General features: G+C 41.5%; 1 protein-coding gene and 1 long non-coding RNA gene across 3 annotated transcripts; one reads left to right on the forward strand and one right to left on the reverse strand.

The window, feature by feature from the left end:
* The first annotated feature begins 819 nt into the window (after positions 1–819).
* Positions 820–14921, forward strand: LOC134443983 (gastrula zinc finger protein XlCGF26.1-like). 2 transcript variants are annotated; one of them, XM_063193475.1, is made up of 3 exons: positions 820–1377; positions 5928–6227; positions 13245–14921. In XM_063193475.1, the coding sequence occupies exons 1-3, from the start codon at positions 1092–1094 to the stop codon at positions 14426–14428; spliced, it is 1770 nt and encodes a 589-aa protein (XP_063049545.1). In that variant the 5' UTR covers positions 820–1091; the 3' UTR covers positions 14429–14921. The 2 variants fall into 2 exon arrangements, with proteins under 2 accessions (XP_063049545.1, XP_063049546.1); XM_063193476.1 differs by lacking the exon at positions 13245–14921 and adding an exon at positions 8365–9288.
* Positions 14922–19667: 4746 nt separating this feature from the next.
* On the reverse strand, positions 19668–22451 carry LOC134443993 (uncharacterized). Its single transcript, XR_010033830.1, has 3 exons — positions 22090–22451; positions 19862–20022; positions 19668–19736 (listed from the first exon to the last, which is right to left on the reverse strand). It is a non-coding gene; the product is annotated as an uncharacterized LOC134443993 (long non-coding RNA).
* Positions 22452–23825: the final 1374 nt, after the last annotated feature.

Here is a 23825-nt window from a genome sequence, read left to right on the forward strand (position 1 = left end):
AAAAGTACTTTTACTTTGTCCACCACTGCTTACATTTTAACTATAGTAATATTGTAGTGTAAGGGATTATTTTGAAAAGGCAGTAACATGTAGCCTAATAGCCCAAGTAATGCATTAGCCAACTGTTTTTGAGTAGCCTAATGCCCAACACTGGATATGATGACATCTTTTCTTAATAGCCTGTACATAGGCTATCTGTCTTCTCTACAATCCAGCGTGGGCAAGTTACTCCAAGTATATTTAAAATGTGGTGGTTATGGCATTATACAAATTTTACTTTACCTTTTTACTTTAGTTAGGCTACTCTCGCCAAAATAACTAAATGTGGGTCTGACTATTTACAGTGTAAAGTGACGAATAATAACGATTATCATAGAGCCACCGACAGAGAAGGAGGATAAATCAAACCTTTTACCAACTCGTGTCGTAATTTCAATCTGTTTAATACCATAATAATGATCCAGAAATTCTTTTAAATCGTGTTTTTCGGAGTAGCTTTTCTTTTTGAAGTCAAGCGATGCCCGCCATTGCTAAAGATCACAACAAAGTTATAACAGAAGACGTAACAATCGGAGGCAGCATAGAACGTTCTGAACACCGCCCCCTGTCCGCCCGGCTGCTGGGATCTAGCATCAACCTTGAAAGACTGGCTTCATTTCAGAGCATGGTAAGCTATCGCAAGCCTCCTCCTTTACCTCCTCTTTCACTTTTATCAGCAGCTGCGATGTCATTTTAAGCCCTATTTGGAAGGGGGAGATTAATGCGATGTAATCTATAGGCCTACATAAAAAGCGCCGGACGAGAAAGAAGAAATGTCTTTATTCATTCCATGTGGAAACGCGGAGGGGAACGTTTTACTGCTGCTTCTTGACTTCAATTGTTTACGGAAGTGACGCAGGGACTTTTACGACAGCCAGGATGTGACATCAAGGCGTAAACAGAAGTTCTTCCCTCTGCGTTCCCACGTAGAATGAAAACAAACATTACTTGTCCCGTTCATTAACTTTTTTTTCATATCGTAGACGTCGTGTGATAACCCGGCTTTGCTCCACACACACAGTAAATGTAGCCCTTTCCGAGTAGGGCTTAAAATGTCATCGCAGCGTCTGATATCAGTGAAAGAGGAGGTAAAGGAGGAGGCTTGCGATGACTTCCCATGCTCTGAGTATGCAGATCAAGCAGTTGCTGAGACGTCGGGAATGAAGCCAGTCTTTCAAACGGGAATGGATCCATCAACTACAGATTGTGCCCAAGAGTTTGAGTGTACCGTGATCCTTAAAGATGATGATGATGACGAGGAGGAGGAAGAGGAGGAAGAAGAAGAATGCGAGGAGGAAGAAGAGGACGAGGAGGAAGAGATTGACCAATACATGAAAGGTGAGCATGAGACTTCAACAAGTAAGCCAAGTTTGTCTCCAAAATTTTTCAAAAGGTGCACTGCGTAGGATGGTGGCCAGAGTAAGTAGACTATGAGCAACTATGCTGCTCATGTGCTGCCTACTGCCAAATTTGATCTTTTCATGAATATTTAGGCCTACTGAATAATTTACTAATATTTGCTAGTATGATCAAAGTACAATACGTTTTGCATTTAAACATGGGGGACAATGGAGAAGATCCATGTATGAAAGATGCAAACTTCCCTGTCAAAACGAATAAGCTTAGGCCTACTTGCAATTTGATGGTGGTGGTAAATCATGAGAAAGATAGCCTAACAGTTGTCAATGGGCAGTATGAATTCTGGAAATAAACTACTAAAAACAGTGCACCTTTAAATTTTAATTTAATTTCAATGTCAATTAATTTGCCCTTTCTACATTGTTGTGTGTGTTTTTTATTATGTAACTTAGGCCTACCCTTAACCTAAGTTAATTGGGTCATTTCACGTGAAATCAGACGGTTTGGGACGCGACCGATCCGGATTTCAATCATACTTGGTGTGCCTTTTTAGTAGCAAGGTAGCACCCCAGAACTGCATTGGTTTGAATCTGACACTAATATTAAGGGAGAAACAGACTAGGAAAGGTTCACATTTTAGGGTAGGACACTATACATTCAGCCTTGAATATATCAGTCAGTGTTAGTCACAAAAAGATGCCTGTGGTATTGTTTGAAAGCTCTTTTCTGGCTCTACATATTACACAATCAGCTTGGAATACAACAACTCTCAGAATATAAATTATGATAAATTGAAAAATTAAAAATTGAATATCTAAAAAAACTATATTTTAAAATGGCCAGTTCCTTGTCCAAACGTAGCCGGCAATGTCATTAGCAACACCTCAAATGCTGGTGTTCGGTTCTTTATTCATTTCAGAGAGAATTTGACTCACAAATATGGCATCATACAGACCACTTACTAATAATATGGTAATACCATAGTAGCATCACATGACAAAACAAAAACAAAACAAAAATGGTCAGTTTCCATGGTCCCAGGTTTCAGAAACTAAGGCAGATGTTCATTTATACACACCAAATGATGATATGTGAATGTTTGAACATTCCTTCTCTGTGTACCTGTGTCATCTTCCCTTTACCGTACTTTAAAGAGATAAGCAATGGCTACACTCTCATTTTGTACTCTACCAGTGCATTTGAAGCAGCAGCTGTGTCTTTTGTAGATAATGTATAAGTACGTCCCGTTGCAGTTAGGTTCCACTACCAGAAGCACATCCTGATGATCCATGACAAGTCTATCTGGTCTGAAGGGAAAAGTGAAGGATGGAGATGGTCCATGAGGATGCAGGAAGTTCAGTTTCACCTCTCCAGTGCTCAGCATAGATTCCTCAACACATGCTAGCCACCAGTTGCCATCATATACAGCTACAACATACCCTTTGATGCTTGAAAATGTAACACATTCCTTTACTGAGCTCACTCTTTCAACTCCTTCTCTGAATGCGGAAAATGGCCTAATGTCCATTGACAATGGGTAGAAGCTGTGTAGTTTTTGAGTACCTGGAATAGTTCTTGCAGATTCAAACCTCTTCAACAGGTTCTCAGCTTCATGATGGTGCATCTCTCTCAAGAACATCCATTGCCAGTTTGCCACAACAGAGATGTACCATCATGAAGCTGAGAACCTGTTGAAAAGGTTGGAATCTGCAAGAACTATTCCAGGTACTCAAAAACTACACAGCTTCCGCCTATTGTCAATGGACACAGTGGAAGTTAGGCCATTTTCAGCATTCAGAGAAGGCAGAGTTGAAAGAGTGAGCTCAGTAAAGGAATGTGCTACATTTTCAAGCATCAAAGGGTATGTTGTAGCTGTATATGATGGCAGTCATGGGTGAGCGGTTAGGGCGTCAGACTTGCATCCCAGAGGTTGCCGGTTCGACTCCCGACCCGCCAGGTTGGTGGGGGGAGTAATCAACCAGTGCTCTCCCCCATCCTCCTCCATGACTGAGGTACCCTGAGCATGGTACCGTCCCACCGCACTGCTCCCCATGGGGCGCCACTGGGGGCTGCCCCCTTGCACGGGTGAGGCATAAATGCAATTTCGTTGTGTGCAGTGTGCAGTGTTCACTTGTGTGCTGTGGAGTGCTGCGTCACAATGACAATGGGAGTTGGAGTTTCCCAATGGGCTTGCACTTTTCACTTTCAACTGGTGGCTAGCATGTGTTGAGGAATGTATGCCGAGCACTGGAGAGGTGAAACTGAACTTCCTGCATCCTCATGGACCATCTCCATCCTTCACCTTTCCCTTCAGACCAGATAGACTTGTCATGGATCATCAGGATGTGCTTCTGGTAGTGGAACCTGTAACTGCAACGGGACGTACTTATACATTATCTACAAAAGACACAGCTGCTGCTTCAAATGCACTGGTAGAGTACAAAATGAGAGTGTAGCCATTGATTATCTCTTTAAAGTGCGGTAAAGGGAAGATGACACAGGTACACAGAGAAGGAATGTTCAAACATTCACATATCGTCATTTGGTGTGTATAAATGGACATCTGCCTTAGTTTCTGAAACCTGGGACCATGGAAACTGACCATTTTTGTTTTGTTTTTGTTTTGTCATGTGATGCTACTATGGTATTACCATATTATTAGTAAGTGGTATGTATGATGCCATATTTGTGAGTCAAATTCTCTCTGAAATGAATAAAGAACCGAACACCAGCATTTGAGGTGTTGCTAATGACATTGCCGGCTACGTTTGGACAAGGAACTGACCATTTAAAAAAACAGTTTTTTTAGATATTCAATTTTTAATTTTTCAACTTATCATAATTTATATTCTGAGAGTTGTTGTATTCCAAGCTGATTGTGTAATATGTAGAGCCAGAAAAGAGCTTTCAAATAACACCACAGGCATCTTTTTGTGACTAACACTGACTGATATATTCAAGGCTGAATGTATAGTGTCCTACCCTAAAATGTGAACCTTTCCTAGTCTGTTTCTCCCTTAATATTAGTGTCAGATTCAAACCAATGCAGTTCTGGGGTGCTACCTTGCTACTAAAAAGGCACACCAAGTATGATTGAAATCCGGGTCGGTCGGGTCCCAAAGTGTCTGATTTCACGTGAAATGACCCAATTGTAAGTTAGAGCATGTCCAAGGTCTTCGAATTCTTCCGAGGGCTGTAAAAGTCCTCCGAGGGCCGTACAAACAGGATTTCCCCCTGCACTTTAGGCCTTTATTGAAGGCATTCACCTTTAGACACAGTGTTGGGCAGGAATGCATTACTTTTTGCTGTAATTTGCTGATTTGCAAATGCATCCAAATGCATTACAATGACCTGGATTTTAGTGGTATTCAGTGTGGTGGATCGGAAAGAAGCTATTCCTGAATCTGGTAGTTTTTAGCCTGCATGCTGCCAAAAACACCTCCTGGGTTGGAGGTGAAAAAGTCACAAGTCATGAGTTTGATTTACACTGTAATAAGTTGCCAGATCCATATTTAGGCCTACAGTTCTTTTGGTGAAAGTAACTGAAGTAATGCAAAAGTAGTGTAATGCCTTACATTTTAAATATAGTAATATTATAGTGTAAGGGATTATTTTGAAAAGACGGTAACATGTAATCAGTAATGTATACAGTTTTTGAGTAACTTGCCCAACACTGTTTAAGCAAAACCCACTAGTGAAAGTGAAAGCCCATTGGGAAACTCCAAGTCCCATTGTCATTGTGACACAGCACTCCACAGCACACAAGTGAACACTGCACACTGCACACAACAAAATTGCATTTATGCCTCACCCGTGCAAGGGGGCAGCCCTCAGTGGCGCCCCATGGGGAGCAGTGCGGTGGGACGGTACCATGCTCAGGGTACCTCAGTCATGGAGGAGGATGGGGGAGAGCACTGGTTGATTACTCCCCCCACCAACCTGGCGGGTCGGGAGTCGAACCGGCAACCTCTGGGATGCAAGTCTGACGCCCTAACCGCTCACCCATGACTGCCCATGCCTCTAGGTCCCCTGTATATAACTTCATTGTATTGCAAATGTTTTTTTCTAATATTCCTTTACAAAATTTGCCATATTTCATGTGAAGCTGCATAACATTACAGTTATACTAGGGGCCAGATAATGGAACTACTAATTAATTAATGTACGTCGGCTAATACAAGAAGCTAGTACTCAAGATGAAGTAGCTGAACTCTAAATCCAGATCATTTGACATTTTAAAAGTAATATGATTGTTTGTAGTTTAAAGAAACTCCCGCACACTGACCATTTCGCTGTTCTTTCTTTAATAAACAACGTTTCGGTACTAGACCTTCATCAGGCCTTCATTGCCTGATGAAGGTCTAGTACCGAAACGTCGTTTATCAAAGAAAGAACAGCGAAATGGTCAGTGTGTGGTTTTTTTTAAACTATTGCTGAGTGACCCATGGTGCCATCTCCGACGCACCTGCCAGCTGAGGTGTGCGAAAAAGCCTAAGTTTAAAAGTAATATGATCACAAAACCCTTGCAGATGAAGCAGGGGATGAGGCGGCAGAAACGGAACCATGGATGGAACCAATGGACTCTGCCCAAGATTCCCATCGTGCTGTGAAGATTAAAGAAGAAGAAGATGATGACAATGATGAAGAGGAGGAGGAGGAAGAAGACAACAAAGATGATAATGAGGAGGAAGAAGAGGTTGGCCAACACGTGAAAGAGGAGGAGGAGGAGGAGGAGGAGGAGGAGGAGGTGGCTGGCCTACACGTGAAAGAGGAGGAGGAGAAGGAGGTGGCTGGCCTACACGTGAAAGCTGGGCATGAGCCAGCAAAAAGTAAGTCGACCTATTTAAGATCTCCACACTTTTAAAATGTTAATTATTTACCCTAAACATTCACCCTTCATTATGGTGCTGGTTACACATGTCCAGATATTTTCAAATGTGTTTTTTTTTTCATTTTTATCTTTTTACATGGAAACGTGACCTATGGATACAATTTTTAAAAACCTTCATTGTGACGGGTGCATGTTTAAGAAATGTGCATTCTAAAATATCAATTACCCTGTAAATTAGAGGCCAAAACCAATGCAATTTCAAAAACATGGATGTTGACCCATTGACGCCAAAGGCACCTGCAAAAAAGGGTGCTAAATGCCTGAGCCCTTTTTAAGAAAAGTTGCCCTCAGCCTAAAAAAACGAAATATCTCAGCCTCTGAAGCACATAAAAACATGCAAGTAGGAGGCATTTAAACGCTAAGACCCTCATCTTTCATTAGAAGAATGTGTTCATTCATCTCAAACAAACAGAGACTTTTAATAAAGTTGTCTCAAATCTCATGAGCCTGAATGTTGCATAGTGCAGCTCCAGGCGCCAGGGCCAATGTTGTGCAACGCAACATCCAACATCAATGGGTTAAAGGGACACTGTGCAGGAAATGGTCAAAAAAGGTACTGCAACTAGGCTGCTCATTGAAACTGGGTTGGCCATCGCCAAATTTGATATTTACATGAAAGTTTCCTAAGTAATAAACAAATATTTTCCAGTATGGCCCAAGTAGAGTCATTTTTGCAGCTAAAAATTGCTATCTTTGGAAATTCAAAATAGTGGACCATGGAGAAGATCCCCCTTTTCATGTATGAAAAGTGCAATTTTTCCAGTCATAATGAATACTTTTGAATTTGGTGGTGGTGGTAAGTATTCATGAAAAAGGTAACATTAGTGAATGGTCAGCATGAATTCTGGAAATAAACAACTAAAAATCTCACACAGTGTCCCTTTAAGTGAGAAACAGCTACTTCTGGTCAATGCTTTGTAAGCACCAATGATATCAAGGAAGACGTGAAGGAACCGATGATGCTGGACAGCACAGTAATGATGGATCTGATTCAAAATGTAAGTCAACAATATACAGTGAGTGCGTTTTAATATGCGACCTTGCCTCCTCCACTTGCGCTTGTCTCCTCGTCCCGCCTCCTGGTCCCTCCTCCGTGGAGAAAACGATAAAGTTTCCCAGTTGTCAGCCTAGCCACAACAACTTTTGAGGGACTGTTTTTCATTCACCATCCCAATTGCAAATGAGAAAAAGACTCTACAATTGAGCTTTTGCAAGATATTGAAATATAATGCTGTTGTCAGTGATGTCATCATGACGAGAAGCAAGTGGAGGAGGCAAGTGGAGGAGGCAAGGTCGCATATTGAAACGCACTCAGTATCACCGTTTCATTTCCTGTCTAAATGTCAGGTATTTGGGTGCGACATCAGACCGGCTATTTGCAGAGTTTTTTATTATTATTATTTACAAAGGCATTGTGTGTTTCTATCAATTCCAAATGAGTGTAGATTGAAGAGCAGATTCAAGAATTTGTGGATTTGAGCAGCAAAGAAAATCTGGTTTATGCATTTGGTCAGTCACCTGCCTTTTCCCTCCCTGCTCTAGAGCAGGGATGTCAAACTCAAATTGACCGAGGGCCAAAATCAAAATATGGAACGAAGTCGCGGGCCGAGCTCAAGATTTATTTTTAATGTATGGACTGCACTCGTGCAGGTACGCACTTAATACTCATAGTTAAATCTCACACACACTGGCACATATTGTGTTGCATAGGAGTGTGAGCTGTGTCATTGGCCTGGGCCCGCTCATACTTCTGAGAAACACCAAATTTCATGTTCAAGTCCTGGTACACTGTACATTAATGATGTATGAGGGCCAACTGTAATACACATTTGAAATGAAATCGCAGGCCAAATAAAATTACTCCGCGGGCCAGATTTGCCCCCCGGGCCTGAGTTTGACACCCCTGCTCTAAAATGGAGTATTTATTTTGAGTAAACATGTTTGGACTCCACAAACTTAAGAAAATGAGTATGTATACACCATATGTTCAAAGCCAATACATATGGTGTCATGTTTAAGTAATTTGTGTAAAGAATGTTGCCATATGTTCTTAAAATGTATGTTTTATGTTGTAGGTGATGTTGAAAGGATCCAGTCTAATGGAAGGCAACACACAGATGAAAACGGATACACAGAAAGAAGAGATAATGAAGAAATGCACAGCTTTCAGTGCCCCCATTGTGAACAGAGCTTTCCTGAGATGGGAGCTCTCAAGAAACACCAGATTATTCACTCAGGGGGGAGACTATTTCAGTGCTCTGACTGTGGAAAAAGTTTTAGTCACCCTAGCAACCTCAAGAAACACAAAATGGTCCACTCAGGAGAGAAACCATTTCAGTGTTCTGACTGTGAACAGAGTTTTAGTCGAATGGACAACCTCAAGAAACACCAGATGATGCACTCAGGGGGAAAACCATATCAGTGCTCTGACTGTGGAAAGAGATTTATCAGAATGGACTTTCTCAAGAACCACCAGATGATACACTCAGGAGAAAAGCCATTTCAATGTTCTGTTTGTGGAAAAAGTTTCAGTCTAAATAGCAACCTCAAGAAACACCAGGCGACTCACTCGGGTGAAAAACCATTTCGGTGCTCTGTGTGTGGAAAGCGTTTTAGTCGAATGGGGAACCTCACCGCACACCAGAAGATGCACTCTGGAGATAAACCATATCAGTGCTCTGACTGTGGACAGAGATTTACCAGAATGGACTTTCTAAAGAGACACCAGGTCATCCATGCACGTGAGCAGGCGTTGGAGTGCTCTGACTGAGGAAAGCGTTTCATTCGAATGCTTGATCTCAAGGAACAATAGCTGGTCCATTTTAGGGGGCGGGGGGGGGGGGCATTCAGTGCTCGGACTGTTGAAACATTTTTAGTCGACTGGGCCCTCTTACATCATCAATTTTCTTCTTGGAGCAGGCGTCACTCTTAATTATTTCAGTCTCTGAGGGTGTTGGCCCAAATTTCAAATTCAATGTTTCAAGAAGGAGGCCGCACCTTGCATAATACCGAAGAAGGCACACGCCGAAACGCGTCTGTGCAATAAAAAACACTATTGTGCAAGGTGCAGCCTCCTTTTTGAAACCCTCTTACATTATACCAGAGGGCTCATTCAGGTGAAAAACCATATTGTTATTATGAGAATGAGGGCAGTCATGGGTAAGCGGTCAGGGCGTCAGACTTGTATCCCAAAAGTTGCCGGTTCGACTCCCGACTCGCCAGGTTGGTGGGGGGAGTAATCCACCAGTGCTCTCCCCCATCCTCCTCCATGACTGAGGTACCCTGAGCATGGTACAGTCCCGCCGCACTGCTCCCCAGGGGCGCCACTGAGGGCTGCGCCCTTGTACAGGATAGGCATAAATGCAATTTCGTTGTGTGCAGTGTTCACTTGTGTGCTGTGGAGTGCTGTGTCACAATGACAATGGGAGTTGGAGTTTCCCAATGCGCTTTCACTTAGAAAGCTTTCACCACAAGTTCAGCCTAAAAACTCAAATAGGATAGATTAAAGAGGAAAGCCCATGAGGGCTCTCAATGTGGAAAGTAGTCACACAGCCCATCTCAAGAAAACCTGAGGATTCATACAGGGACACAAGCATGTTGTTGTATTTAGATGCAATCACTTCAGAGTGCTGTACAATGGAGAAAGACTTTCATTCAATCTACTTAAAGTGATACTGTCCCATTTTTGGAAATGAGCTTATTTTACACGTTCTCTGGGTATGGCAAGGCAAATTTTACCTCCAAGCTAGCAGTTAACATTGAGTCCTATGAGACCAGTTAGCCGCCAGCTGGTCTCATACGACTCAATGTGAACTGCTATCTTAGAGGTAAAATTTGCTCTGGCATACCCAGAGAACAGTTGAAAGTACAGGAGAATGGTAAAACCCTATTATTTAACTCAAGGGGAGGTGTAAAATTAGCTTATTTCCAAAAATGGAACAGTATCACTTTAAGTGCCCAGTCCTCCACCCTCTCTCTGGGCCGCAGTCTGTCGTATATTGCTCATTGTCATACAGCATTGTTTTTTCCACTATGTCCAGTGTGTGCTTGGTAATGCTTATGAACTGTGTTTCCTGTATTTGTTACAAACGTTGCCAAGCCTTTGAAAAAATTGCTCGATTTAATCCCAGATAAAATTGTATGAACCACTTAATCCTCTTCTGTTGATCGTATTGTTTCATTTGAGCGCACCACTGTATTTATTCTGTTAAAGGGACACTGTGCAGGAAATGGTCAAAAAAGGTACTGCAACTATGCTGCTTATTGAAATTGGGCTGTCTATTGCCAAATTTTAATATTTACATGAAAGTTTACTAAGTATTAAACAAATATTTTCTAGTATGGTACAAGTACAGTCATTTTTGCAGCTAAAAATGGCTATTTTTGGAAATTCAAAATGGCGGACCATGGAGAAGATCCCCCTTTTCATGTATGAAAAGTACAATTTTTCCTGTCACAATTAATACTTAGAATTTGATGCTGGTGGTAAGTATTCATGAAAAAGGTAACATTAGTGAATGGGCAGCATGAATTATGAAAATAATCAATTAAAAATCTCACACAGTATCCCTTTAAATTATAGAATAGAATTATCAATGCAATTGATATTTCAAACATATGGCTGTTTGTTATGTTTTAATGCTAAACTAGCAGTTCACATTCAGTTTTAAGAGACCAGTTAGCAGCCAGTTGGTCTCATAGGACTCAATGATAATTGCTAGCTTGGAGGTAAAATTTGCACTGCCGTACTCAGAGAACGGCAGGAAGTACAGGAGAAGGGTAAAATTCAATCATTTAACTCAAGGAGAGGTGTAAAATAAGGTAAACTGAGCTAAGAATGGGACCGTATCTACACTTTAATATCAAAAAATATTTCAAAATGGCCAATATCTTGTTTTGCCTGTGATGCCACCTGAAATGTTTGCGTTTGGTCCTTAGTTCGCTTCAGATATTAATCAAACTAAAGGACCAGACCACCCTTTTTGGTTTTTCACATATTTGCAGTATTTCCAAGCATTATTCATGAGTGGGCACATCATTTTTGTTTATGTGTTTGCATTGCCTCGTTAACAGCATAGACAAATAATTATTAAGCATAGCAATGCAAGTCAATTGTACAAAATAAAACATCCTCAAATGTACAATTTGTGGCTTGATGCTGAAGTTACCAAAGTTACTTCCAGTGATTATGCTAAAATATGCTAATAATTCTGATCCAATAAATCGAAGTACTGAAAACACTGAGAAGAAAATGATATACACATCCATGAATAATGATAGGAAATACTGTAAATATGTGAAAATCAAAAAAGGGTGGTCTGTTCCTTTCAAACATTTCAGCCACGATGCTGTGTATAGGAATACATGTAGTAACTTTCTTTAAAACCACACCAAACTACACTGCTATTTATTATTATGTTAATAACTATGGTGGCATGAATAAAGTTGTTTCACCATCTGCTTGATTTGGTGCCTGGAGTGACATAAACGCTGCATTTAGGGAGATCCCTTTAGAGCTGAATGAACACAATCTAAAGCAGGATGAGGGCAGGAAAACCAAAGAGGTGAAAAAAGAGAGATTTTCAAAATCCTTATTTTTCTACTCTTGTTTTCATTTTAAAAGAAACTCCGTCGTGGACATTACACATAGATGAAATTAAATACATGAGTTTATGATTGAAGATAAAAGGGGGACTATAGATCAAGTCAAGTCACTTTCATCATATGCATAAGACATACAAGGAAAATAAAATTATGTTTTCTCTTCATACCATGCCAGGACAAGACATATACAAAATTGACATTTTTCAGACTGACCTAAAGTGAAAGACAGTAAAGGTAACATTGATGGGCTGGTAACAATGGACAATAATAAGTACAGTACAAATGAACATTTAACATTTAACATACAACATGTAACAGAGATACGATAAATAAAGAGTGTAGACAATAATAGAAATATCTGATCTGAAAGATCTGGGGTCCGTTTCTCGATTCTTGTCGTTGCTAACTGTCTTAAGACTGTCTTAAGACCGTCTTGCCATTCCCTTGGATTCAGTGGTGAGCGTTGCTGTCGAGAGAGAGTTAAGTCGCTCTTACGAAGGACGTTGCTACCGTCGTTAGCAAAGACGCTTTCGAGATACGGACCCCTGGGGTCCGTTTCTCAAAAGCGTCTTTGCTATCGTCGTTGGCAAACTTGACACCATCTAAAGCAAATTTGTTTATCTTGGTCTCAAGAGAGATGAACAGACCAAGGATATGGATCACTGGAACCATGTCGTGTGATCTGAAGAGACCAAGATAAACAAATTTGCTTTAGATGGTGTCAAACACGTGTGGTGGTAAACAAGTGAGTTTTACAAAAAAGGTGTATCCTCTCAATAGCCAAGCATGGTAGTGGGACTGACATGGTTTGGGGATGCATGAATGCTGTCAACATTGGCAATCTGAAATACACCTAAAAGAAACATGCATGTCAACATGCACTGTGACTACTGAAGCAGATCCTGATATTCTCCATAGGATTGCATTCAAATCTCACACCAATCTATTTAAGCCAGATGCAGACTCAAAATTTAAAAGTTCATTGCAAAGAAAGGTTGAAACGCACACTGATGACCTCCCTTGTCATCCCTTTTCATTTCGTTTCATTTCGAGACGATTCGAGCCAACATAGCCCCTTCTCTACCGGATTTTAATCTGGGGTGTACTCACTTTTGTGAGTACATGTTCAAACATTAATGGCTGTATTTAGTTTTTTTCTGAGTGAACAAGAAATTTAAGCGGTTAAATATGTTGTTTAAAGGTCACTAATCATTGTGTCAATAAAATGAAGTTCAGGACTGTATACGCCTCATAAATGTGACACGTTTCCGAACAAGGGAAAAAATAAATAAAATAATGTAAATATATAATTTGTTAAGTGTTTTTTTTCTGGTTTGTTTGTTTGTTGTAGGCCATGATCAAAATATCCAATCCAATGAAACACCACGGACACCAGAGGAAAGGGGAAACACAGCCAGGAATCAAGAACACAAACACAGATTCCAGTGTTCTCACTGCACCAAGAGCTTCCCTTACCGGAGCAAGCTAGAGACACACCAGCTGATCCATTCAGGGGAAAGACCATACCAGTGCACTCAGTGTGGCCAGAGCTTTAGGGTAGCGAGTTGTCTCAAGACGCATCAGATGATCCACTCGAAGGAAAAGCCGCACTATTGCTCCCAATGTGGGAAGAGCTTCAGCCGACTGAGCACTCTCAAGACCCACCTGATGACTCATTCAGGACACAAGCCACACGAGTGCTCTGAATGTGGGAAGAGGTTTAGTCAAAGGAGCAGTCTTGTGGCACATATGAGGACGCATTCAGGAGAAAGGCCATTTGAGTGCTCAGTCTGTGGAAATAAGTTTAACAGCTCAAGCAATCTCAGGAAACACCAGAATATCCATTCTGGGGAAAAGCCATTTCAGTGCAGTGAATGTGGAAAGAGTTTTAGAGAAGTTAACAGTTTGAAGAGCCATCAGGCAATTCATTCGGGGGAAAATCCATTTCAGTGCTCTCACTGTGAAAAGAGCTTTGCCTTCAATTGTTATCTCAAGAATCACCAGATGACCCACGGAGGAGAAAAACCATTTCAGTGCTCTCAATGTGGAAAGAGCTTTAGTCAAAAATCAAATCTCAGGACACACCAGAAGATCCATTCAGAGTTAAAGCCATTTCAGTGCACTGAGTGTGGACAGAGTTTTAGGAATAGGAGTAATCTCAAGGCCCATGAGAGGATTCACACAGGGGAAAAGCCATATCAGTGCTCTCACTGTGAAAAGAGCTTTGCCTTCAATCGTGATCTCAAGAATCACCAGATGACCCACGGAGGAGAAAAACCATTTCAGTGCTCTCAATGTGGAAAGAGCTTTAGTCAAAAAGCAAATCTCAGGACACACCAGAAGATCCATTCGGAGTTAAAGCCATTTCAGTGCACTGAGTGTGGACAGAGCTTTAGGAAAGTGTGTAATCTCAGGCACCATGAGAGGATTCACACAGGGGAAAAGCCATTTCAGTGCTCTCAATGTGGAAACAGCTTCAGTCGAATGAACACTCTCAAGAATCACCTGATGACTCATTCAAGGGAAAAGCTATGAAGTCCACACATTATTTATTTTATGTATTTTAGTCTCTGATATTGCAAATAACATGAAAAGAATGTATTTTCCTGTCACCAGTCACATGTACAGTTGTGGTGTGCACTTATGATTCCATTACGAATCAAATGTACTTATACACCACTTTAAAATTAATGTAAAATTCACCAGAGTGTAAAACCATTTAATTCTGTCCAGTGATCACTTGTGGCTTGATGCTTAAGTTACCAGTTTTTTCCAGTGATTACGCTAAGCTATGCTAATAATTCTGATCCATTAAATCTAAGTACTGAAAACATTGAGAAGAAAATCATATGCACATTCATGAATAATGCTGGGAAATACTGCAAATATGTGAAAATCAAAAAAGAGCGGTCTGTTCCTTTGAAGGGACACTGTGCAGGAAATGGTCAAAAAAGGTACTGCAACTATGCTGCTCATTGAAACTGGGCTGCCTATTGCCAAATTTCATCTTTACATGAAAGTTTACTAAGTAATAAACAAATATGTTCTAGTATGGTCCGAGTGCAGTCATTTTTGCTGCTAAAAATGGCTATTTTAGGAAATTCAAAATGGCGGACCATAGTGGTGCGCGGGCCGTTGATATTCACAGCCCGCCCCAACCCAACCCATCACGCAGCCAACCCAACCCAACCCGGCCCGAAATATTACACAATGATTTTTAACCCGACCCGCCCCGCTTATTTTTTGTTTTTGTTTAAAAGGCCTAAATAAATGTGTATTTTGATATAGCCTATGGGCCTATTAAATAAACATAAATTAAATGTTTGCGGCGGCGCCGAGGGGATGCGTAAAGTTCTAGACTGCCAGCTGCGTGTGGCAGCCATTCACCCTTTATTTCCCTCTTGGATCAATAAAGTTAGTCTAGCATCTTGACCGCTGCACATCCATCTGACGATTGTGGTTTTAATTCCATTTTTCGTTGCCACATCAGACACCTAAGCTCTGTGCGTGCCATAGGCTATGAATTTACAATGAAGTGGGGTGTCGGCCGGGTTGCCTGTGTGCTCTGGCTGTGAGACGTGGTAGGGTCGCCACCTGTTAGGAAGCGCATGGACAGCGCTGTTTTTTCCCTCCCCTTGTTGGAGCTTGTGAATTGTCAATGGAAGGAGAGAAATAAGCGCGCGCGTGCTGGACTTTGCTATTCCCATGGAAAGATGACTACTTTCACAGAATTGCTGTACAGCCAATTGTTATTAAATAAATACTTGGAGATAAATTGCATTTTAGTAGGCTACATGCAAAAGTGACAACGATAGCAAAAGCGAATACCTCAACAGCCCAGGTTACAACGTTCAGGCTCTCCTGCTTTTAACACTCGGGAATAAAAATAGGGCTATTCAAGTAAGGAATAGACCACAACACATTTATTTAGGCCAATTGATCTATTACCCCCAACACCAGGTAGCCTATCAATCAAGACCTATGGACACCCTTGCAACCTCTACCTCGAATAACATTTAAACTTCACAATAGGCTGCATTAAAGATTGCGTTTGAACTGATATGATGTAGCCGACATGAGTGTGTCAAGGGATGGCTGAGTTTTAAAACGTTATATGAAGACAGGAACGGCATTATCTTACCATTTGACACATGGGACACTGCTACTCTGCTTTCAGCTGGCTGAGGCGGTATTCCAGGAATCAATAAGATAGCCCTGATGTCCTTATAAATGTTTCGATTCAAGTCATCGAACAACAAGCAGTGATGTTTGGGGCGGATAGCTTGTTTATAGCCTGCGCAAGCGTCGGCCAGCAGTGCTGCTTTAGTTTCTTCATTTTTTCCAATTGCCCTGAAGTATTCCTCATCTCGCGCCTTTACCAATTATTCAACATAGTCGGTTGTCTCTTTGCAAGACTGTCCAAAATAGACATGAACATAAATTATTTTCCTTTCGAACGATTCACCAGCATCTGAAATAGGCAACCGCTCAGTAGAGCTCGTTTGACGAATGCAAGACCAACAGTTCTTCCAGCCCGTTCCTGGCCAGATTTGCCCTTTTCGGCTAAAAGGTCACGCGCGAGTGTAAAAGGACTCGCAGAATCGCAACCGGAAGTCCCCGCGACCCCAAATTCGGTGGGCACCCTAATTTGAAGCTGCCTAAACTTTTTGCGACATCCGCGAAGCCGTGCGAACTTTCCTTCTAGTAACTTTTGAAAATAAGGTCATAGAGAGCCAAACAAGGTTGCGTTTGAATCGTCTCATCAGCCCGAGCGCGTGGAACTTTTCGGAATCTTTCTACGACGTTCCTATCCAAAACGGCAGCCGATCAGGCCTTGCCTTTAGGCCTAAATTGAATGAACCCCGATTTGAGTAAAAACATAGAAAGGAACGTCCCAGAGAGCCAAACGAGGGTGCGTTTGAATCGTCTCATCAGCCCGAGCGTGTGGAACTTTTCGGAATCTTTCTACGACGTTCCTATCCGAATCCACGGCCCGAAAGGCTTTTCGGGCCTAGCGCTTCAAAAAATATGAAAAATATTCGTAGAAATTCAAGGAAAGGTCGTAGAGAGACGTGTGAGATGGCGTTTTAATCGTCTCGTCCCCCCGAACGCTAGGACACCACATATAGGTTTCTAGCCCGTTCCTGGCCAGATTTGCCCTTTCCGGCCTAAAGGTCACGCGCGAGTGTAAAAGGACTCGCAGAATCGCAACCGGAAGTCCCTATGGCGTCATAATTGGGACAAAGGGTCCACGAGCGCCATGTACTGCACACGCGAGGTATTTTATTGTGCGCGCGCGCGATTTTGCTCTGCGCGCGCGCAAGCGCTGCCACACGCGCGCAAACACCGCCTCACGCGCGAGAGGTGACATGAATTTCCTCTCGCGCGCGAGCAGAAATATGAATATTTAAATTATCTCCTCCCACTGATTAGCATAACCAACGAGGCGGAAGTTTGTTTAGTCCGAAATAGTCATACACAGATATCAAGATCAATTGTTTATATCATTGCTACGGTGACTGCAGCTCGCGTTTACTGACGAGTGGAATGACTGAAGGTTGCTGACAATGGCATTTACCTCTATTTCTTACCCATTTTTAAGAAAACATTGTTTTTAATACGTATGTTTGTTTCATGGGCGAACTTGTTGAGATTCGCAGACAGCAGATGAGGAATAAAGTGAGTAGACATTTCATCAACTGAATATGGTTCGTGTTGTAGCCTAGGACTATTCCTGTCAAGCTTCATTTTGCTCACGACGAGTGTGTTTTAAGAGCTTAAAGTTAGCAGGCTAGGTATTTGGCATGATGACATAGTTGTTTTGCAAAGAAGACCAAAATGCACGTTTACAGAGACCTTAAGTTAACATGTTGTAAGTGCAATGTTTCACTGAAATCCAGCTCCGTGCATGCTGCATGACTGAGAGACATACCGGTACAAACCTGTTTCCTACGATGGTCCAGTCAGATATTTGTAATGTATAAGGATTCAAGTGTGTTTGATACTTTTGCTGGTAAGCATTGCAATAAAAGAGGGAGCTGGATAGTCAATTCAAGCGGTCAGATCAGAAACCCTTTATTGAAATCGGTTGGAACAATCATTCATTTTGCCACTGTTCTCCATAGCTGGTGACGACAGTGGGCAAGACGGCCGCAGTTGACTTGAGACCGGAGGCTGAAATATGGATTTAATGTAGGCTATGTATTCAGCGATCCAACGGGTATACACAATTGCTCTGGGTGAATTTAGCCTATATTGCATCAAAGAGCTCACTCTGTGCTTTGGAATGAAATTGGATAGAAAATGAACCGTGCGTGGAGTATCCAGTAGATGGCGTCGACACACTGTAAATAACCAATGACACTACAATACTGACACAAGCACAATGAATGATTAGGCTAGAAAGTAAGATCACTTTCTCAAAGTACTGCAATGACTCCCAGAAGTTGACTGGTTCATGGAAAATGGTAGCCCAATACCGGCCTCTTCGAATATAGAGTTGAATAATTGAATCTTTAAGAAGTGACATAAATGGTACAGATCAAGACTGTATTTACCTGCTCTGTTTGTGTCACTTGGCTAGTACATTTAATGCAATGTGATACCAGTGCAATGCAATACATTTAATAAAAAGGTGCAGACATTTTAATAAATAAATAAATAATAAATAATAATAATAATAAATAAATAATAAATAAATAAATCTGCCCCTGTACGGAGGTGGTCACACACAGCCAACGAAACCACATGGGCAACATGGAAGAGGTCAGTGTGCACAGCACACTCAGTGTGTCTACAGGGGCCTAATCTGTCTACCTTTTTTACATGTTGCAGCAATTGCCAAAGAAGGTGGGTCTTTGCCTGGATTTCATCACACAGCAGCAACAGGTCTCTAGGACTCTGGTTAGGTAGCCTGTATACACTTTATTTCTGGAAGGTGATGTGGGTGTCATGTTACTTCAGCAAGCAGCACAACGCACACAGTTCATAACATTTCATCCGGGCAAGTTTTTCTCATTTTCATTTAGGGAGCTGCCAATCCCAATAGTGGTAACACAAGTGCAGAGATGTCATGTAGACTATTAAGCTTAACTAAATGGGTCACTAGTAGTAACATAATAATAACAGCAATAGCTACACCACACGCACAAAGTAAATTGAATAATTGTTGTGATTCCAAATGACCTATTCTCGATGAAGGCACAATCTCTACATTTCTTTGCTGTACAGGAAATTCAGGCATACTGCATATCGGCAGTTGGTGAGATGGCGTGGGAGTTCCTACGCTATGTGGGAGTTCCTAGGCTATGTTTGGGTTCCACTGCAATCCTGTGCCGTCACAAAGATCTGGCAGACCTTTGAATCCACTCATTGTACAGGTTTCCAGGATGTGATGTATTTGTAGCAAATAAAGACATTTCAATGTACAGTACACCTGAATCAGATGTATTTGTTATAATGCATTTCTTAACCTCAGTAATGGTTTTTAATGCATATTTAGGTTTTCACATGTATATTTATACACTGTATAGTATAGAAGAAGGACTGAAAAGTTTTCTCACACACACACACACACACACACACACACACACACACACACACACACACACACACACACACACACACACACACGCCCATACAGAGTTTGGTGTACAATTTTGGAAATCGGCTGTGATGGCGTCGGATCATCTCCTCTTTTGGGGGTACTGGGTACACACTGTTCAACGGTGGGGGCGATGGCTGCCTCTCACGTGGAGAAGTGTCAAAGTCTTGTTGTAGTGTAGGTCCGTTTTACTTGTCCTTGCCCGCTCTCTCTCACTGTTGCACAGTAGTGTGGTGCTGCCTATTGAAACATGTGGTAGAAATTATGGGAAGTGATGATTTTGTTTATTCTGTTAATATTGATATTGAACGGGATGTTCTCCTTCACCAGCAACATTCTGAGGTTACTGAGAGGTATGGAATTACCTGCTTAGGATGCCATGGTATGTGAACGGCTTCATTTTTGGCAGAAAATGGTTGATGAGGTTGTGGCTTATGAGCTGATGTCTGGTGACCGGATGCCATTTTCTTGATGTCCTTCACCTAGCCAGTGTCATTGAGGTCATCAAAGTTTCCGGCCGCCTTGTCTGTAATGACAGGATATACAGTATTAAGAACATGACATATCACTGTCGGTCAGTAGTAGTTTTCTACATCTTGTCCAGACAGTGTAAAATAATTCTAATTGTTGGCAAATGAAATCAAACAGGTAATACTCAAGCACTGGCACATAATACAGTCTTACCCAACTTGTCCAAAAACAATGAAAAATCTGAATCTGAGAATCTGAAGAAGACTGTTGAGGTAGAAACGTTATCCTGCCATGAAAAAATAAAACGCAACAAAAACGATTCCAAGTGTGCAGACTCCGCACTCTGAAAACTACAGTTGACCTTCGTACTGCACCTTTCTCTGGGATGTGCACAATCCTCTCCTTCAAGTAAAAGTATTCAAACTACAAGGTGACTGTGGTCCACTTTTTAGGTACATGTGTTTAGAAAATTTTATTCAGACTTGCGCTTTGCATACGATGTGACTGTGTTTGGGTACCCGTACAGCTGGTAGAACCCATGTCTGGGTACAGACAAGGGTTTGACATTAATGTTTTGCTCTCCGGCCACAGTGGCTAGTGGTTTTCCCAAGTCACTAGCCACTCTGGTTTTCTGCTAGCCACATTTTTGCTCACAGTTCTTTTCATTATCGTGCTAAACCAAGAGGGTTAGTGATATGAACACATAATTTCTACATGTACAGTGGCTCCCAAAAGTCTACACACCCCTCTTCAAATGTCAGGTTTTTGTGATGTAAAAAAAATGACAGAAAGACAAATAAATTCACAGCTTTTCCCTCCTTCAATCTAAACTATTATTCAATGCAATGCAATGCAAAAATGTACACACCTTTAAATTAATACTTAGTTGCAGCACATTTGGCCTTCATTACAGCACAGTCTTTTGTGGGTAAGAGTCTCAGCATGGCACACATTAATATGGCAATATTCGTTCACCCCTCTTTGCAAAGCCCTCCAAATCAGAAAGATTGCGAGTGCAATCTCCCACAGTCCTCCTCAGATCACCCAACAAGGCCCCCAATCTGGGCCATTCCAAAACCTCCATTTTATTTTGGTGAAGCCAGTCTTTAGTAGATTTAGGTGTGCGCTTAGGGAAATTGTCGTTGTGAAAGATTAGTTCCTCCGCATCTTCACCTTTCTACCAGGGGAGCGAAGATTTTGTGCCACTAACACAGCCCCTGTGGAAATGTTCATAATTGCCTCCTACCTAATGAAGGCCCCAGTGACAGCTGAAGAAAAACAGCACAAAAGAACCCTCCCACCACCATACTTCACTTTAAGTATGGTGTTATTGGGGTGATGTTTTTTGCCAAATATACCCTTTCGAATTATGACCAAAAAGTTCAATCTTGGTGGAGTACATTTTGCAAAAAATATTTCTGTAATCTCCCAAATGCATGTGGGAAGACGTATTGTGGTCAGATGAAACCGAGGTTTAACATTTTGGACATAATTACAAAAGGTAACACCAAGCGTAAAGTGAAGCATGAAGGTGCCAGCATCATGCTATGTGATTATCGTTCTTCAGCTGTAACTGGGAGGTTGGAATTTAGAACAGTTCCACAGGGGCCATTGTAGTGGCATAAAACATACTGCCCCCTGTTAGAAAGGTAATGATGCGGATTACCTTAATCATTCAGAACGACAATTACTTTTAGGCAAATGCCAAAAATCAACAAAAAATGGCTTCATTAGAATAAGATTGAGGTTTTGGAAAGACCCAGACAGAGTTCAGACCTGTATGACACGGAACATCTGTTGGGCAATCTGAGGAGGACTGTGCAGATGAGATGCATTCGCAATCTGTCAGATTTTGAGTACTTTTGCAAAGATAAGTGTACAAATATTGTCACTTCTATGTTTGCCATGCTGATAGACTCTTACCCAAAAAGACTGAGTGCTGTAATAGACGCCAAAGGTGCTGCAACAAGGTATTAGGTTAAGGGTGTGCATATTTATGCAACGATGTAGATAGAAGTTTTTTTTATTTTCTATTCTTTCCTTTTAAAGCTTTAAGTTTGTTTTCTGTCATTTTTTACGTAACAAAAACCTGGAATTTGAACAGGGGTGTGTAGATGTTTACCTCAATCTAACTGCTTCATCCCGGTTCATCTTCCGTCTCGGATTGATGTTGAGGAGCCTGGTCGGTAGCATACCTGCAAGTGCTTCTTCCACCGCCTGAAAATAAATAATGCAAGAGGGAATAATATAGACCGATTGGTAAGAGTATGCACCAAGCAGCTGAGCTGTCTGCTCATTTCGAGAGCTGTAAACGATTACATTACGACCATAGAAAGAAGGCTGGCTGCACTGCTGACAAGTTCATGGATCTTGATGTAACAGTGCACGTAATTTTAGCATCAACAGGATGTGACGCAAAAACGTACATCCATTCAACAGGGCAAATATTTGATGATGTTATTACCATCTTATAACAATGACGACTTGGCCTGTATTATAGTTCTCAGAGTCACCAAGAATGCCCAGCTTCCTGCTTGTTTAGCGCGACACAGTAGGTCATGCCCGCATTAATTAGTTAGCCTACTAGCCTACTAAAGGACTTGTATTTATAATCTACATAAAACCACCACCAATTGAACTAGCCTAGTGGTCTATTTACATATCAATTTTCTTCTTGGAGCAGGCGTCACTCTTAATTATTAAATCTCTGAGGGTGCTGGCCCAAATTTCAAATTCAATGTTTCAAGAAGGAGGTCGCACCTTGCATAGTAGTGTTTTTATTGCACATGCAATAATGTGCAATAAAAACACTACTATGCAAGGTGTGGCCTCCTTCTTGAACTATTTACATGTCAAACATGTCCCACACAGCATTTTCATCGAAGCCCACACGAAAAGCACTCTGCTGTCTTGCTTCTGCAACGGTCTACTCACAGTCATGCCCCTTAGTCCTGGACCATCCATGTAGACCCGTTCGCAATTTTGAGTTGGGGGCGTTTCTCACTGGAATTGAGTTACTGGGTTCCTAGACATTAAAAATCACGGAGGTGCTCGTCCACCATAGTGCCAGATTTTTCACAATATGGCCGCCGAATATGGCCGCCATCGCCTATGACAAAAACCTGTGTTTTTTACTTTTAAACTGTTTATACACATGCCATACATCAATTCTGACCAATTTTTGGAGAGGAAATCATTTCTGACAATTTCATGAGGAGAATGTGTGATTGTGACCTTAAAAGGTCATTGTCAAGGTCAAATTTGCTATTCTGAAGAATGTCAATAGACCCCTTGGTAGTGAGTGAAGGTCTGTACAATAGCTGAAAACGGAATTCAAGTCAAGTCAAGTCAAGTCAAGTTTATTGTCAATTTCTTTACATGCACTGGTCATACAAAGAATTTGAAATTGCGTTTCTTGCTCTCCCATGCAGACATAGACTAATCTAGGTAAGGACATAGACAGTATAGACATAGACAGTACTCATACATGGACATAAGACAGTATGGACGTAGACATTGGAATTAAACAGAAACAAAAGAAAAGAGAAGAGAAAACATTGTAAGCTGGTCTTCGTCATTCACACACTTTGACAGCGTTTCCTAAATTGTGGTAGACAAGTGTCTTGAGAGCAAATACCTACCTAGGCTCTTACACAGCACCTTCCTGCATTCTGGCAGTGTTGCCAGATTGGGCTGTTTCCCGCCCAATTGGGCTGCTTAGGATGGCCGTCTGCGGGTAAAAATGGCATTTATCAGAAAAAACCAGCCCAATTCTTGCCACAGAAATCAATACAACTGGGCGGAATTTTGTGCTCCTAGGCGGGTTTTGAGCATTTTTTGGGCTGGAAATCATCAGCC

Source organism: Engraulis encrasicolus, unplaced genomic scaffold (assembly GCF_034702125.1).
Source record: "Engraulis encrasicolus isolate BLACKSEA-1 unplaced genomic scaffold, IST_EnEncr_1.0 scaffold_41_np1212, whole genome shotgun sequence".
Taxonomy (NCBI): Eukaryota; Metazoa; Chordata; class Actinopteri; order Clupeiformes; family Engraulidae; genus Engraulis; species Engraulis encrasicolus.